Source organism: Trachurus japonicus, chromosome 4 (assembly GCF_045865225.1).
Source record: "Trachurus japonicus isolate A0001 chromosome 4, Traja_1.0".
NCBI classification, from domain to species: domain Eukaryota; kingdom Metazoa; phylum Chordata; class Actinopteri; order Carangiformes; family Carangidae; genus Trachurus; species Trachurus japonicus.
In genome coordinates this window covers 14943509-14956599 of record NC_140910.1, presented here as the reverse complement: position 1 = coordinate 14956599, position 13091 = coordinate 14943509, and the positions used below count along the sequence as shown (strand labels likewise).

At 41.8% G+C, this 13091-nt stretch overlaps 3 protein-coding genes across 3 annotated transcripts; 2 read left to right on the top strand and 1 right to left on the bottom strand.

Moving 5' to 3' along the window:
- The first annotated feature begins 889 nt into the window (after positions 1–889).
- On the top strand, positions 890–3131 carry fam32a (family with sequence similarity 32 member A). The gene is made up of 4 exons (XM_085774240.1): positions 890–1080; positions 1666–1810; positions 2707–2760; positions 2898–3131. The coding sequence occupies exons 1-4, from the start codon at positions 1007–1009 to the stop codon at positions 2964–2966; spliced, it is 342 nt and encodes a 113-aa protein (XP_085630366.1). The 5' UTR covers positions 890–1006; the 3' UTR covers positions 2967–3131.
- Positions 3132–3261: 130 nt separating this feature from the next.
- Positions 3262–5455, bottom strand: fh (fumarate hydratase). Its single transcript, XM_085774238.1, has one exon. The coding sequence runs from the start codon at positions 5386–5388 to the stop codon at positions 3889–3891; it is 1500 nt and encodes a 499-aa protein (XP_085630364.1). The 5' UTR covers positions 5389–5455; the 3' UTR covers positions 3262–3888.
- Positions 5456–6356: 901 nt separating this feature from the next.
- hdgfl2 (HDGF like 2) lies at positions 6357–12918 on the top strand. Its single transcript, XM_085774237.1, has 16 exons — positions 6357–6618; positions 7119–7195; positions 7842–7983; positions 8340–8555; positions 8970–9092; positions 9180–9248; positions 9361–9541; positions 9632–9716; positions 9845–10142; positions 10242–10375; positions 10488–10555; positions 10702–10772; positions 10866–10967; positions 11208–11364; positions 11457–11574; positions 11737–12918. The coding sequence occupies exons 1-16, from the start codon at positions 6547–6549 to the stop codon at positions 11834–11836; spliced, it is 2013 nt and encodes a 670-aa protein (XP_085630363.1). The 5' UTR covers positions 6357–6546; the 3' UTR covers positions 11837–12918.
- The last annotated feature ends 173 nt before the right edge of the window (positions 12919–13091 follow it).

Genomic DNA, 13091 nt, shown 5'->3' with positions numbered 1-13091 from the left:
TTTTTTTTATTTTTTATATATATACTCTCAACAAAAACAAACAATCACCAACAAACAACAACACCATAACTGCTTGTGTCAAAATAAATAAAATAAATGACAAGTATGGCAAAAATGTGAAAACCCTAGTGTTTGTCATACCCCTCTTATTCCCTGTACCTTGTAAATAGCCTACCATCTGTTTGTACCGCTGTTTGAATTTGCTCATGGTTGAACATTGTCTGAGCTCCTCCGCTATAGTCTGTTCCACAATTTCACTCCACATATTGAAATGCAAAAGGTTTTTTAAAGTTGTGCGTGCATATGATTCAGTTCCCCCCTCAGATTATATCCATCTTCTCTCAACATGCTTGAATATTTACTGGTCGTTTGTTGCCCTGTACATGATTTGTGCTGTTTGGAAGTGTACCAGATCAGTGAGTTTCAGTATTTTTGATTTTGAGAATAAGGGGTTTGTGTGTTCTCTGTAACCAGTGTTATGAATTACATGGGGGATAGGCCTACTGGCTGCCGCAGATATATTAAGTCTTTTTTGACTGCTTTAGGAGGTGTCTCTACATTCAAATTGCATGGCAAAACAGAGTAGAGATGTTCGCTTTACTTTCAGTATTGGTAACATATATTTACAACAGTAAATTTTAACTGTTTTCCAGGTGGATACTGGACTAAACTGACTGGGTTTTATTGTAGCAAAGAGTATTTTCTTTAGACCCAGTCACCCAGCTTTATTATGGAAAATCAAAAGGTAAATAACTGCATATAAACATGTCTCTGCCCATTTCAAAATGTTTTATTTATAAACCAAACTTCATAAAAGGTTCATCATCTCATTTCATGCAGATCTGTATGTGACCAAGGTTTAATGGTTTCATCACTTCATTCTCGAGGCGCTCGTGTCGTTCCCACTTCCGGCCGACCGGTGGCGGACTACCAGGCTGCACGAGCCAGTGGCTGCTAGTGTAATAATATAAGAGAAGAAGAAGAAGAAGAAGCCAGCTTCTCGAAAATGTCTGAGTACGCTGCAACTCAGAAGAGTGCGCTGAAAATCAAAGGCCTGGGAAGCATCTCAGCTGGGAAAAAGTAAGTGTTGTCGCATTTGGTATTGTATTTTGATAGACGACGAAAAATACCCCCCCAAAAAATACCCGAGATACCCTCTAAAGGCTGTTTAAAACCCCCTGCTATTCAGGCAATGCTAATGTTAGCATGTTTGCTAATAGCAAAACAAATGTCGATATTTCCTGAACAGTTACTGGATTTCGCCAATAAAGTGGAAAAATACTGGCCCAATTCACTGCAAATCATAGTTTGTTGTTATAATGGTAACCCTGGTCCTATTTATAACCTGCATTGTTCGTCGTATAAACGACGGAGTGTCCCGAAAACATTAGCTAGTTTCGCTCAACATGAATAACAAACTGCGTAGTAAGGTAAGAGGATAAACATGGCCCCAACATGCCAAACTAACAGCAAAATACATAGTATAAAGTTGGCTTGAGACAGTATTTTCACACAATAAATCGTTTAAAGTGAATCCTCGATAACATAATTAAGATGAATATTCACGAGCGACAAACATCGGTGTTTCTTTGTGTCTTGTTGTGGTTGACTTGGGGTCTGACTCTGCACCACTGATGGTCCAACTGTTTCTATGTGTCTGTTTAGGAAGAAGAAGAAGGATAAAGAGAGTAAGCATCGCTTGGACCAGGTCGCGACGAGTCAAAACGAGGAGGAGGGGAATTCCAAGAAAGCTTACATTGACAAAAGGACGCCAGCACAAATGGCCTTTGACAAGATGCAGGAGAAAAGGGTAAGTGACTGTTCCCCATCCTCCAATTACTGGTCTAAATTTAAATCAGAATCTTGTGTGTGAAAGTAGCAATGGGGCCATGGAGGTCAAATCATGTAACTTTACTCCTGCCTAATGATGTAGATGTAAATTTAGCAGAGGTGAGTAAAGTAGCTACAACCTTATTTGTGACTGCTTTGTGACAACCACCATAACTCTTCAGCCTCAGTGCCATATTAGGTCCATACTTGGACACAACCTAGCAGTAAGCAAACATTTTGTATTGTTTGACAGTTGCACATAAAATAGTTTATGTAAAAACGAACAAAATTAGTCTGAAACAGCACATAAATAAAAATCCCCCCAAATTGTTCAGATAGGATATCTTCCGGTCATATTTAATGTAGGTTGCACATTTATCTTAACAACCAATAATGCTGCAGTGGAACAGATTATGCATATAGTAATAGTAGATTATTACTTGCTGTCTTGAACTCTCCTGTTCTGCCAAAGTGACAATTATGTTGAAAATACCAGTGAAAGAAAATCTGCTGTGTTCAATATAAATCTAACCATAGCAGAGTCATCCCAGAGTGAATACGTTCGAAAATAACTTCTAGTTCAGCAGCACAGTTAATGTTTCTAAGTCTTGGTTTATTTATGGTTTAGGACAAAGTTCATTTTTTAAAGCATCAGCATTGCAACATAATGTGTTGTCGAAAATACACGTAGTGCAGCATTGTAACGGGAACATGGTTACATGGTCTCTTCATTTAATGGTCACTGAGAGTCACAGATGGCATATGTACCCCTGTTTTCTATTTGTTGTCATTCAGTATTATACTGGTTGTGATGTGTTTAGTTTGCCTAAACTTACATTGATCGTGTACATTTATCATCTGTATCTTTTCTCACAGAAAATGGAGAGGATATTGAACAAAGCTTCAAAGACACACAAGCACAGAGTTGAGGTAAGTTGTGTATCAGAGCTTGCAAAGCACTTTCTAGTTGTATTCAAGCAGGTCAGTGGGTTTAAACTTTAAATGTGAAGCATTCATTTGTGCTCTTGTATTTGTGGAAAAACTAATGCGTCATACATTGTTTACAGGATTTCAATCGCCACCTGGACACCCTGACAGAGCATTATGATATTCCCAAGGTCAGCTGGACCAAATAGAAGAGGAGCAAATACTCACTTTGTTGCTTTGTTTTTAAATCTCACACATTACTTATTTTGTTGTTTTATATCTATATACATAATTGAAATTGGTTCAACTGGCATTCATTTAATCTTTTGTTGTAGTTCTTGGTGTAAACAATAAAGGAGTTGAGTGAAAATAAATTGTCTTTGTCTTAAATGGTGTATATTCTTAATGTCATTTGACAGGTGAGCATACTGGTTATTAATTGAAAAAAGAGTGTTAAACTGTGTGTGTAATAATAATAATAATAATAATAAATGTCACAAAACCCAGAATATATTTGCTTTTTAATCAATATATATTATAACCAGAACGCTGCACAAATGGCACACATGCTGTAAACCAGAATACACAAGGTGTAGTAGGTACAGAGCCCCTGAAGGTACAAACTAAAACCTGAACATAGTCAAAAGATTGTGTGAAAGACTTTGATAACCAAAACCAACAAGTTTGTGTACAAATGAACATTTTACTTCAGAAAAAGTTGTATTGATGGTGAAACTTCTTACTGATGATGTTAAGCAACAGGTGTATCTTCTGACAACACTACATTGCCTGATAAAACAGACATTTAAGACAATGGTGTATGTGCAACAACCCCATTTACAGTGGTATTGATGATCAGCATTTTTGTGAGAAACCAAACTAAAATTTAGATATCATCTGACTCGGGTGTTATTTGGACATGACAATTTTTTTTCTACCATAATAACATCAGTAAGAGGCTGCATCAAACAATAGGAAAGGATTCTCAAAGCTTTTTTTTTTAAGAGGTAAGAGATGTTCAGGACGAAGTTTTGTTCGTACAGTTATTCTCTGATTTAACGGAAATACAATCTTATTCCAGTAGAGAATGCATTTTCTTTCCATTGTAGTGTTTGTTGTGCTGTCAAGAGTTTACTTTGGCCCCAGCATGTCACTTGGTTTCACCCACTGGTCGAACTGCTCCTCGGTCAGGAAGCCCAGCTCCACAGCCACGGCCTTCAGCGTAGAGCCTTTCTTATGGGCGGTCTTGGCGATGAGGGCGGCTTTGTCATAACCGATGTGCGGGTTGAGTGCGGTGACCAACATGAGAGACTCATTCATGAGCTTGTTGATTCTCTCCGTGTTGGCCTCGATGCCCACCACGCAGTTGTTGGTGAAGGAGACGGACGCGTCGCCCAGTAGCCGTGCAGAGTTCAGGACGTTCTTGATCATCATAGGTTTGAACACATTGAGTTCAAAGTGTCCATTGCTGCCTCCAATGGTGACAGCCACATGGTTTCCCATCACCTGGGCTGCAACCATGGTCATGGCCTCGCACTGGGTGGGGTTCACCTTGCCCGGCATGATGCTGCTTCCCGGCTCGTTCTCTGGTAAGATGAGCTCCCCGAGGCCAGACCTGGGCCCCGATCCCAAGAAGCGAATATCGTTGGCGATCTTCATCATGCTGACGGCCACTGTGTTCAGCGCTCCGCTCAGCTCCACCAAGGCATCGTGGGCTGCCAGAGCTTCAAACTTGTTGGGAGCGGTCACAAATGGCAGGCCGGTGAGAGAAGATACGGTGGAAGCTACTTTCTCAGCAAAGCCAATGCGGGTGTTGAGTCCTGTTCCTACTGCGGTGCCTCCTGCTGCCAGCTCATACACCCTGGGCATGGCGGACTTGATTCTCTCAATGCTGTATTTCACCTGCTGGACGTAACCACCGAACTCCTGTCCGAGTGAGAGTGGCACAGCATCCTGAGTGTGAGTGCGCCCGATTTTGATGATGTCTTTGAACTCTTCAGCTTTAGCAGCCAGAGCATCGTGCAGAGTCTGCAGGCCCGGCAGCAGGACGTGGTGGACCTCTGTGGCCGCAGCAATGTGCATGGCAGTGGGGAAGGTGTCATTGGAGCTCTGGCTCTTGTTGACATGGTCGTTGGGGTGGACGGGATCTTTGGACCCTAGTTTCCCCCCCATTATCTCAATGGCTCTGTTGCTTATCACCTCATTCACGTTCATGTTGGACTGCGTGCCCGATCCGGTCTGCCACACCACCAGAGGGAAATGATCATCCAGTTTACCCGCCGACACCTCATCCGCAGCCTGAATGATTGCATCTGCTACCTTTGGGTTGAGGCCGTAGTCCTTGTTCACCTCGGCGGCCGCTCTCTTCAGGATACCGAAGGCCTTGATCACTTGGATGGGCATTCTCTCACTCGGTCCCCCTATCTTGAAGTTCATGGTGGATCTGACAGTCTGGGCGCCGTAGTACTTGTCAGCTGGGACCTTGAGCTCGCCAAACGTGTCCCGCTCGACCCTGTACTCTGAACAGGCCATTCTGGACGTGCAGATGGGGAGTTTGGAGTTGACGCTGAGTCTTTGTAAAGTCAGGAGGTTGCAGTTAAACTGCGGAACGCGGCACAGAGACCGAAACATGGCTTCGCATTAGAGGTGAATCCGGGGGGAGGTCAGTGCATCCTTCCACATTGTAATATGTCATTGGATGAGGAGGAAATTGATCGCAAGTCAGCCAATAGGGAAGCACCAAAGGCGGGATTTCCGCTCGGCTCGTCCTATCGGATGGAAACCACCAGGCTGCTACATCCGGATCAGTGAAGCGTCTCACTACATTACACGATACTATTTCCGCCTTGACAAACAAGCTCAATTTACCTTGTAGAATAAAACTCAGTAACATTACATAATTTAGCAAGTCTAAAAATGCACAAATATGATATCTAACAAACAACAAACATGGATTTTCTTAGAGACCAGTGCAGGCTACCTCTGATCAATCAATGTGTACATGTGGGATTTGGACTGATGTTCAACATCAGATTGTGAAGATTATCAGATAATGTTTTACTGTCTTCAAAGCCAAGTTTTATATTCAATAGGCCTAAGTGTCAGCAGTCACAAAGAAACCAAACATACACCACTGTATGCATTTCTTTTTTCAATGTGCCCTTTTTTTTATGTATAAATAATTCAGTAACTGTGTAGTGACACTAAAACATAAGAGAGTTGATTTCTTAATGAAGAGACAGGCAGCTAATTATAATTCAACTCTGACACACAGCAAGGCCTACACATGTCAGTGTTTTTTAATCCCACTGTCTATTTAATTCAGACACAATGTAAATCAATGATAATTAAGATTGATTGTGATTTGCATGGCAGTTTGTTTTATTGATCCATGCCATTTATGATGCACCCATAGGCACTGAAAAGATATAGGGATGAAGTATTTAATAAATTTAGTGTATTTTAGACACTAGATGTTGCTAAAAAACATTTTATTCCATCGGCACTGACTTGCAAAAATGTTCATGTCATTACAATAGTTTGGTTCCGGGTAGACGGGCCTTTATTTTGAAGCATGAGAAGGAGCTCTTACCGGAAGTGTGTGGAGCGTTGTTGCTATCTTCCCTACGCCATCTCTTCTCGCGGTAACGTTAGTACACTGTTAGCTTGCTAGCTAACCCCATCGTTTCCAGGTTTCGTGTCGACCTGAAAACGGCACACGAAGAGAGACACAGAAAGGCCACGCAGCTGAATATTGTTTAAATCCAGGCTGCAACAAGGAGCGGGGCGATGCCACACAACTTCCAGCCCGGAGACCTGGTCTTCGCTAAAATGAAGGGATACCCCCACTGGCCAGCCAGGGTAAGCAAGTAGCGTTAACAGCAGCCGGAGGGGCGGAGGGGGTGGGCTGCTCTGCATGGGACGCTGGAGAAGCTTCTCTGTGTATCTTCGGTTATGTCTGACATGGATACCTATCATACAAATGCATAAGTTAATGTTTACCGGGCTGGGGAGCTGCGTTAGAGGCCCGCAGCCAGTACACCACAAGCACAATTTGCATGAGATGTTGTCGGCCTTATCTATTTTGATACGCACACCAACAAAGCCAACGCTGTGTTATTTCAGAAATGACGTTTGAGACAACCGCTTATTTTCCCAGACTGAGAGATCCCTTCTCCATGTTTAAATTAGATGATTATGCATTGCATAGCTAATCTATCCAAACAAAATCAAATTAGTCGATACAGGGGGTTTTTGCAGAGCCAACCAATACAAATACGTGGTACCATCGTAGTGTGTAGTCCCAGTGTCCAGGGGGAATGTGTGCTTTTGTTTTACACTTGATTTGTGGTTGTTTTCAGATTGAAGATGTGGCTGATGGGGCTGTGAAACCACCTCCTAATAAAATCCCAATATTTTTCTTTGGGACACATGAAACGTGAGTACAACACTGTCATAACTCACTTAGAGGTAAAACTTCATTGCACTTGCAGAGATGTTAAAAAGTTAGCATAACTTCTATTGATTTGTTTTTTATCTGTCTGAAAGGGAGGGAATCAAATCACACAAATGGCAGAAATCCATCAACTGTAGTACATTTCCCCTTTTGCCATGCATGGTTGAACCGGTGTTGCCAATTTTAGATTAAGGCCCCAAATCACTGTTTTTCAACCTGATGCCCTCTTTGTGAGATGGTGGTAATGGTCTGTGTCGAAACAAAAAAGGACTACTTTTGTGCCATGCAACTGCGTGTTAGGCTCATTTGGTAATTTTATTCTTTTCTGACAGTTCACAGTTAAGCATTAACTTGTGTGAGATTCAGTATGCAGTATGTTTCTCAGAGATGTGTTGATATGTTTGATCCAGCATCAAACACCATCTGTTTGACAAGATGGCACCTGCAGTATATAAATCCGTCACTAGGTGGCACAGTGTACCCGTGTGTCACCACAGTGTAAAACTTGCTTAACTACAGTGTAAGGAGTACAACCTTTATTTTCAAGACAATACTGGTACGGTTTTAGTTGACCCGATTTGTTTCAGTATAGAAATGTGAACTTTTCTCTTTTATTTTTGTGACACAGAGCATTCCTTGCACCAAAGGACCTTTTTGCCTATGAAAAGTACAGAGAGCGCTACGGGAAGCCCAACAAAAGGAAGGGATTCAATGAAGGTTTATGGGAGATCCAAAACAATCCACATGCCTCCTATAGTGCCCCACCTGTTGTAAGTCACCTTGATACTCTGAAGCATTGATAATTTGCTGTTACCTTGTTCACAAAAAGATACTTCTGATGTTGACTCAACTGCAGGTGTCTTACTCTGTCTCTTATTTTAGTTTTTACTCGGACTCATTTGCTGTTTGTGATCCTAATTTCAGTGAACTCTAGAAACCATTAGGTGCATTGTTTGTTCGTCACTGCTTGATGGGATCTTATCAGTTTCTTCCAGTTAAAGTCATACTAGTGCACAACTGTTTATAATGTTGTGTTGTAAAAGCTAAAATGTCCTATTTACTCTGTAAAAAAACAAAAAAAAAATTGTGAAATTGTGTTAATCTTCTTATTGTGGTGCATTTGCAGCCAGCCAGCTCATCTGACAGTGAAGGCAACAATGAAGGAGGAGGAGGAGGAGGAGGAGGAGGAGGAGGAGGAGGAGGAAGTGATGAGGAGGAGGATGATGAAGAGGTTGCAGTTCCTCGGAAAGCGGACTCAGGAAGTGAGGTTGACTCAGATTCTGGGAGTGAAGACCGTGGAAGGGGAGGTGGAGTGAAGCGAAAGCCACCAGCTCCAGCTAAGGTAGTTCAGACATGATTAATATTCATGCCTTTGAAGACAATATAACTGCGTTATTGATGTGAATAGGAAAAAGCCATTCTTGGTCATGGTTAATGGCACTTCAGAGATTCACTCTGCATAATGGACCACCAAATCCTACCAGCAGTAGCAGTCTTATTAGCAGTGCTTGGATACTTACTGAGAATTTCTCTTTCTTTTTTAAGAATGGAAAAAGGATGCAAGCAAAAAACACCACTAATTAGCTTCCTTTTTTAAATCAAGGGATGTCATAGCAGGGGAAAAAACATAATGAGCCTTGATTAATGGAACTCATTTGAATGCGTCGAGTGCAAACAACTGACTAGAAAGACAGATAACAGCAATGATATAGTTAGTCTAATTATATATTTTTATTGCTTGTGTTTTCTGTTTTAGCGGCCTCCTCCTCCAAAGAAGGCACGAGGCTCGTCTAGTGACAGAGACGAAGAGGAGAGTGGCTCCCCCTCTGAATCAGAACCCACACCTTCAGAATCTGACTCTGGGAAGAACAGCGACCAGGTAAACACACTAAACATGGTATGGTTTTGGGTGCTGTGAAACTTAACTACCAAAACTAAAAACATCTCGTATTTGATCGTTGAATAGGACTTCACTCCAGAGAAGAAAGCAGGCGGAAGAGGTGGAAAGAAAGCAGGAGGCAGAGGGAAGAAAAAAGTAAACAATTTGATCCCTTATATACTAAAAGCATTTTAAATACTTTATACTACCATTTTTGAGTTCTTTGCCTCATCTCTTCCTCTATCCCCTTTTTTCTATGATGTTGCAGAAGGCTTCATCAGTCTCAGATTCAGACTCGGGCTCAGGATCAGAGAAGAAAGTAGCGGACAGCGACTCAGAGGATGAGAAGCCTCGACCAGCTCTGTCTGGCTCCGAATCGCAGTCTGGTTCAAAGTCTGAATCGGACTCAGAGCCGCCTCCTCGGAAGGGCCCACAAGCACGCAAGAAAGGTACAACCTCCAGTGTGGTTTATTTATATTGAAGATAAGGTTTAATGCCATCCTTTGTCCTCATGTGTACAATGTTTTTCTCTTCCACAGAGAAGCCTGCACCTAAGCCTCGTGCCAAGAAACCTAAACCCACCCCGGCCAAACGAGCACCTTCGTCATCCTCGGACAGCGACAGGTCAGAATGCCTTAAGGCTTCTCTCTGTCCATTCATGCATAACAGATTATTACACCAGTATTAATGCTAATGTGCATTTTAGCTTAGCAGAAAAAAGGTACCATAAATGTTTCCCTGTGTTGTCGCAGTGACAGTGAACCTGACCGCATCAGTGAATGGAAGAAACGCGATGAGGAACGCAGGCGAGAGCTAGAGGAGCGCCGGAAAAAGGAGGAAGCAGACGAGCTCCGTCGGCTACGTGAGAGAGAGAAAGAGGAAGAGGAGAAGAAGAAAAAAGACAAAGACAAGGGTAAAAAAGGGAGCGACAGTGACAGTAGCAGTAGCTCGGACGAAGGTGTAGATGATCACCCATTGAAGAAGTCCAAGAAACCCCCTCCACCGCCGATCCCCGCACCTTCAGACTCTGACTCTCCACCACCAGCTGAGGTACTGGAAATAAAGTGCATGTTAATGATCTAAATTAGGATTATGAGTGCAGATGAGTCTTGGTGTTATTAACTAGGCGTTATCCTTTCTCATCCACAGGCGAGGAAACCACCCAAAAAGCCAGATAACCAGAAAAAAGCAAGAATAAAGAAAGAAAAGGAGAGAAAAGAAAGAAAGGAGAAGGAGTTAAAAGAGAAGAAAGCCAGGCGGTTAGAGGAAAAGTCCAGAGCGAGGTGAGTGCACCATGAACAACAGGCAACAGTTTGCGAACCTCATTAGAATAATGTCATTAAAACTTAATATACACAGATCACTGAGTCTCTTTCCTTCCTTCCTTTCTCTTAGGTCCAAGCCTGAAAAACCCAAACGCAAACCAGAGAGGCCACCTGAGAAGAAAGTGGAAAAGAAAAAGGGTCAGTGTCTCAGACATTAACACTCTCGCATACCACTTTTGTTTACTGCAGCTGACTTAACAGTCAGGTATGTTAGTTACTCAATGGGAGGAAAGAAAGTAATTCAGCACAGTATACTGACTGTTACATTGTGTGTCCACATGCAGAGCCATCACCAGAGGAAAGGCTACAGAAACTCCACACAGATATAAAGTTTGCACTCAAAGTGGACAACCCAGTAAGTCTGTGGTTTTGGTATCATACAGTTCTCCTTTGTGGGTTTTTATGTTGACTTGAAAACTGAATATTGGTGTATTTATGTGTTTTCTAGGACATAGAGCGGTGTTTACAAGCCCTGGCAGAGCTTGAGGCTGTGCCAGTCACCAGCCAGATCCTCCATAAGAATGCTGAAGTTATCGCCACATTAAAGAAGGTGCATTTGGCTTTCATTACATTGTATATTTGCAAACTTCTCTAACAAAACATAACGTTATTCATGTTTGTAATAGGGGAAACTGATGTAAATGACCCTGCTCTTCTGAAAATTACAATTATAAAAAGGGGTTTCCTTGGATGTTAATGGTTGTTGTACACTGCCTAATGTGGCATGTTTTTTATTTGAATTGTCCTCCCCATTTTAATCCCTATTTGTTATTTGGTTCCAACAATTTAGATCCGGCGGTATAAGGCCAGCACTGCAGTCATGGAAAAAGCAAGTGACGTTTACAACAAGTTAAAACTTCGCTTTGTGGGCAAGGGAGAGGTGGCAGCTAAACCTCAAACAGAGAACAAGGAACCAGAAGATGATGAAAAAGAAACACAAGAGACAGGTAAAAAGCCACATCTGTATCCTTTTTCCCCCATCAGGCTTGGTTTGTTTTGCCCTGTATGCCTATATTGATCTAAATTATGCTTTTTCCAGACTCCACTCCAGTGAACGGGGAATCAGAGCAGAAGAAAGATGATATGGAGACAGAGGAAAACCCCAAATCCCCTGCCCACGAGGAAAATAATGACGATACCCCTTCAAGTCCAAACAGGTGAACATCCCATTTGAAGCAATATGCATTATTTATGCTCTATTTTCAGTTGTCATGACATGTGCAGCTGAAAGAATATGAAGACGGCAGAAAAAGCGTGTGTGAATAACCTCCCTGTCCCTGAACAGCAGTAGTTGTGACTGACTGTACGTTTGTCTTTAGACGGAGCCCAGAAAGTCCTGCTGAAGAACAGACACACACCTATGAAGAAGCAGACAACTCCATCTCTGCAGAGGCGGAACCACCTGCTATTGAAAGCTAAAAGACCCTTAACCACCAATGCAGTGGACCAAGTACTAAAAGATGGAGGCCTCTCTGACATCACACAGTGCTCCTCGCCCAGCAACATTGCAACACACACCCAGCATTTCCTACAGTATCTGTTACATCACTTGACGTTTTGGACATTTTGTACTATAAAGATATCAAGCCAGAAGGCCCTGTTGATCACACTCTTTGGTCCATTACTTATCCCAGCAAAAAAGGAAAGCTTATTAGTGTGATAGTTTGTGGCGCTGCGCGAACCCCTTTTGTTTCTGAAATGTACCTTTTCTTTTATACAACACTCAGCCCGTCCTGGATTCTCAACCCAAACCTCTGTTCCCGGCTACGTGTTCTTTCTACCACATGAACTCTTACTTTGGTCTTTCTGCACCATATGTATATTAAATGATTACATTTTTAGCACTTCTAACCAGAGTCTAGGCTGGAGTAGTATGAGATCAAACGTTAATGATTATTGTGGGGAAAACTGGCTGGAAATGGAGCCATGCTGTTAATTTTTCGCTTTGAAGATTTTGTGCAGCCCCTACATCCTGTTGGCTTCTTCAATTTTTTTTTTTTTTTATATATATATAAACTACAAAACATCACAAAGGCCTCTTGTCTGTGTGTATGACATTGTGAGAGTGGTAAAGTACTATTTGTGAGTCTTTTATGTTTAGTATTTTTTTAATTATCTGGCTTTGATCCAGTTAATACAGTCTGACATATAAAGCAATGCGTTGAGTCACTTAAAACTGTTTTCCAACTGAGGTCCACCTACTTTTTTATAGCCTTGTTTTCAGATATTTGCATCTACAATTTTGTCTGAATTAATAATTGCTGTGGAGTTTCACACCTTGCACTCTCATCTCCCTGTAGTGTCTGCATTCAGTATTGCATCATAAATTGAATAAATGTAAAGATCGAAAAATGCCCTCACAAGCAATTGAGATCTCATGTAGCTGCAGCCTATTTTGACATTTTCCCGTCATATGCATACAACAGGTGTTTTTAGTGCTCTGTAAATTGGTAAAGCATTTCTATCACTTAGTTGAGACTTGAATAAAAATCTCAGCATGGTTTTGTTTCTATCTAATTTCTTGGTGTGTAAAATGTGCTTTTATTTCAACAGCATCAATATATGGTTGATAGTGTTGCTTTCTTTGTAATGTAGTTGACAGCCTGCTTGTGTGCAATATAGCCAGAATACAGGCGACTGCATTACTTCAGGCTTGTGAATGACAAATACAAAT

What these genes read in the sequence shown, in the direction of transcription:
- hdgfl2 (XM_085774237.1), top strand. Translation starts at nt 6,547, where the DNA reads ATGCCACACAACTTCCAGCCCGGAGACCTGGTCTTCGCTAAAATGAAG. An exon ending in GAGGCAGAGGGAAGAAAAAA is followed by an intron (nt 9,249 to 9,360) that starts GTAAACAATTTG and finishes ATGATGTTGCAG; the next exon opens with AAGGCTTCATCAGTCTCAGA. An exon ending in TCATCCTCGGACAGCGACAG is followed by an intron (nt 9,717 to 9,844) that starts GTCAGAATGCCT and finishes GTGTTGTCGCAG; the next exon opens with TGACAGTGAACCTGACCGCA.
- fh (XM_085774238.1), bottom strand. Translation starts at nt 5,388, where the DNA reads ATGTTTCGGTCTCTGTGCCGCGTTCCGCAGTTTAACTGCAACCTCCTG.
- fam32a (XM_085774240.1), top strand. Translation starts at nt 1,007, where the DNA reads ATGTCTGAGTACGCTGCAACTCAGAAGAGTGCGCTGAAAATCAAAGGC. An exon ending in AGCATCTCAGCTGGGAAAAA is followed by an intron (nt 1,081 to 1,665) that starts GTAAGTGTTGTC and finishes GTGTCTGTTTAG; the next exon opens with GAAGAAGAAGAAGGATAAAG. An exon ending in ACAAGATGCAGGAGAAAAGG is followed by an intron (nt 1,811 to 2,706) that starts GTAAGTGACTGT and finishes CTTTTCTCACAG; the next exon opens with AAAATGGAGAGGATATTGAA.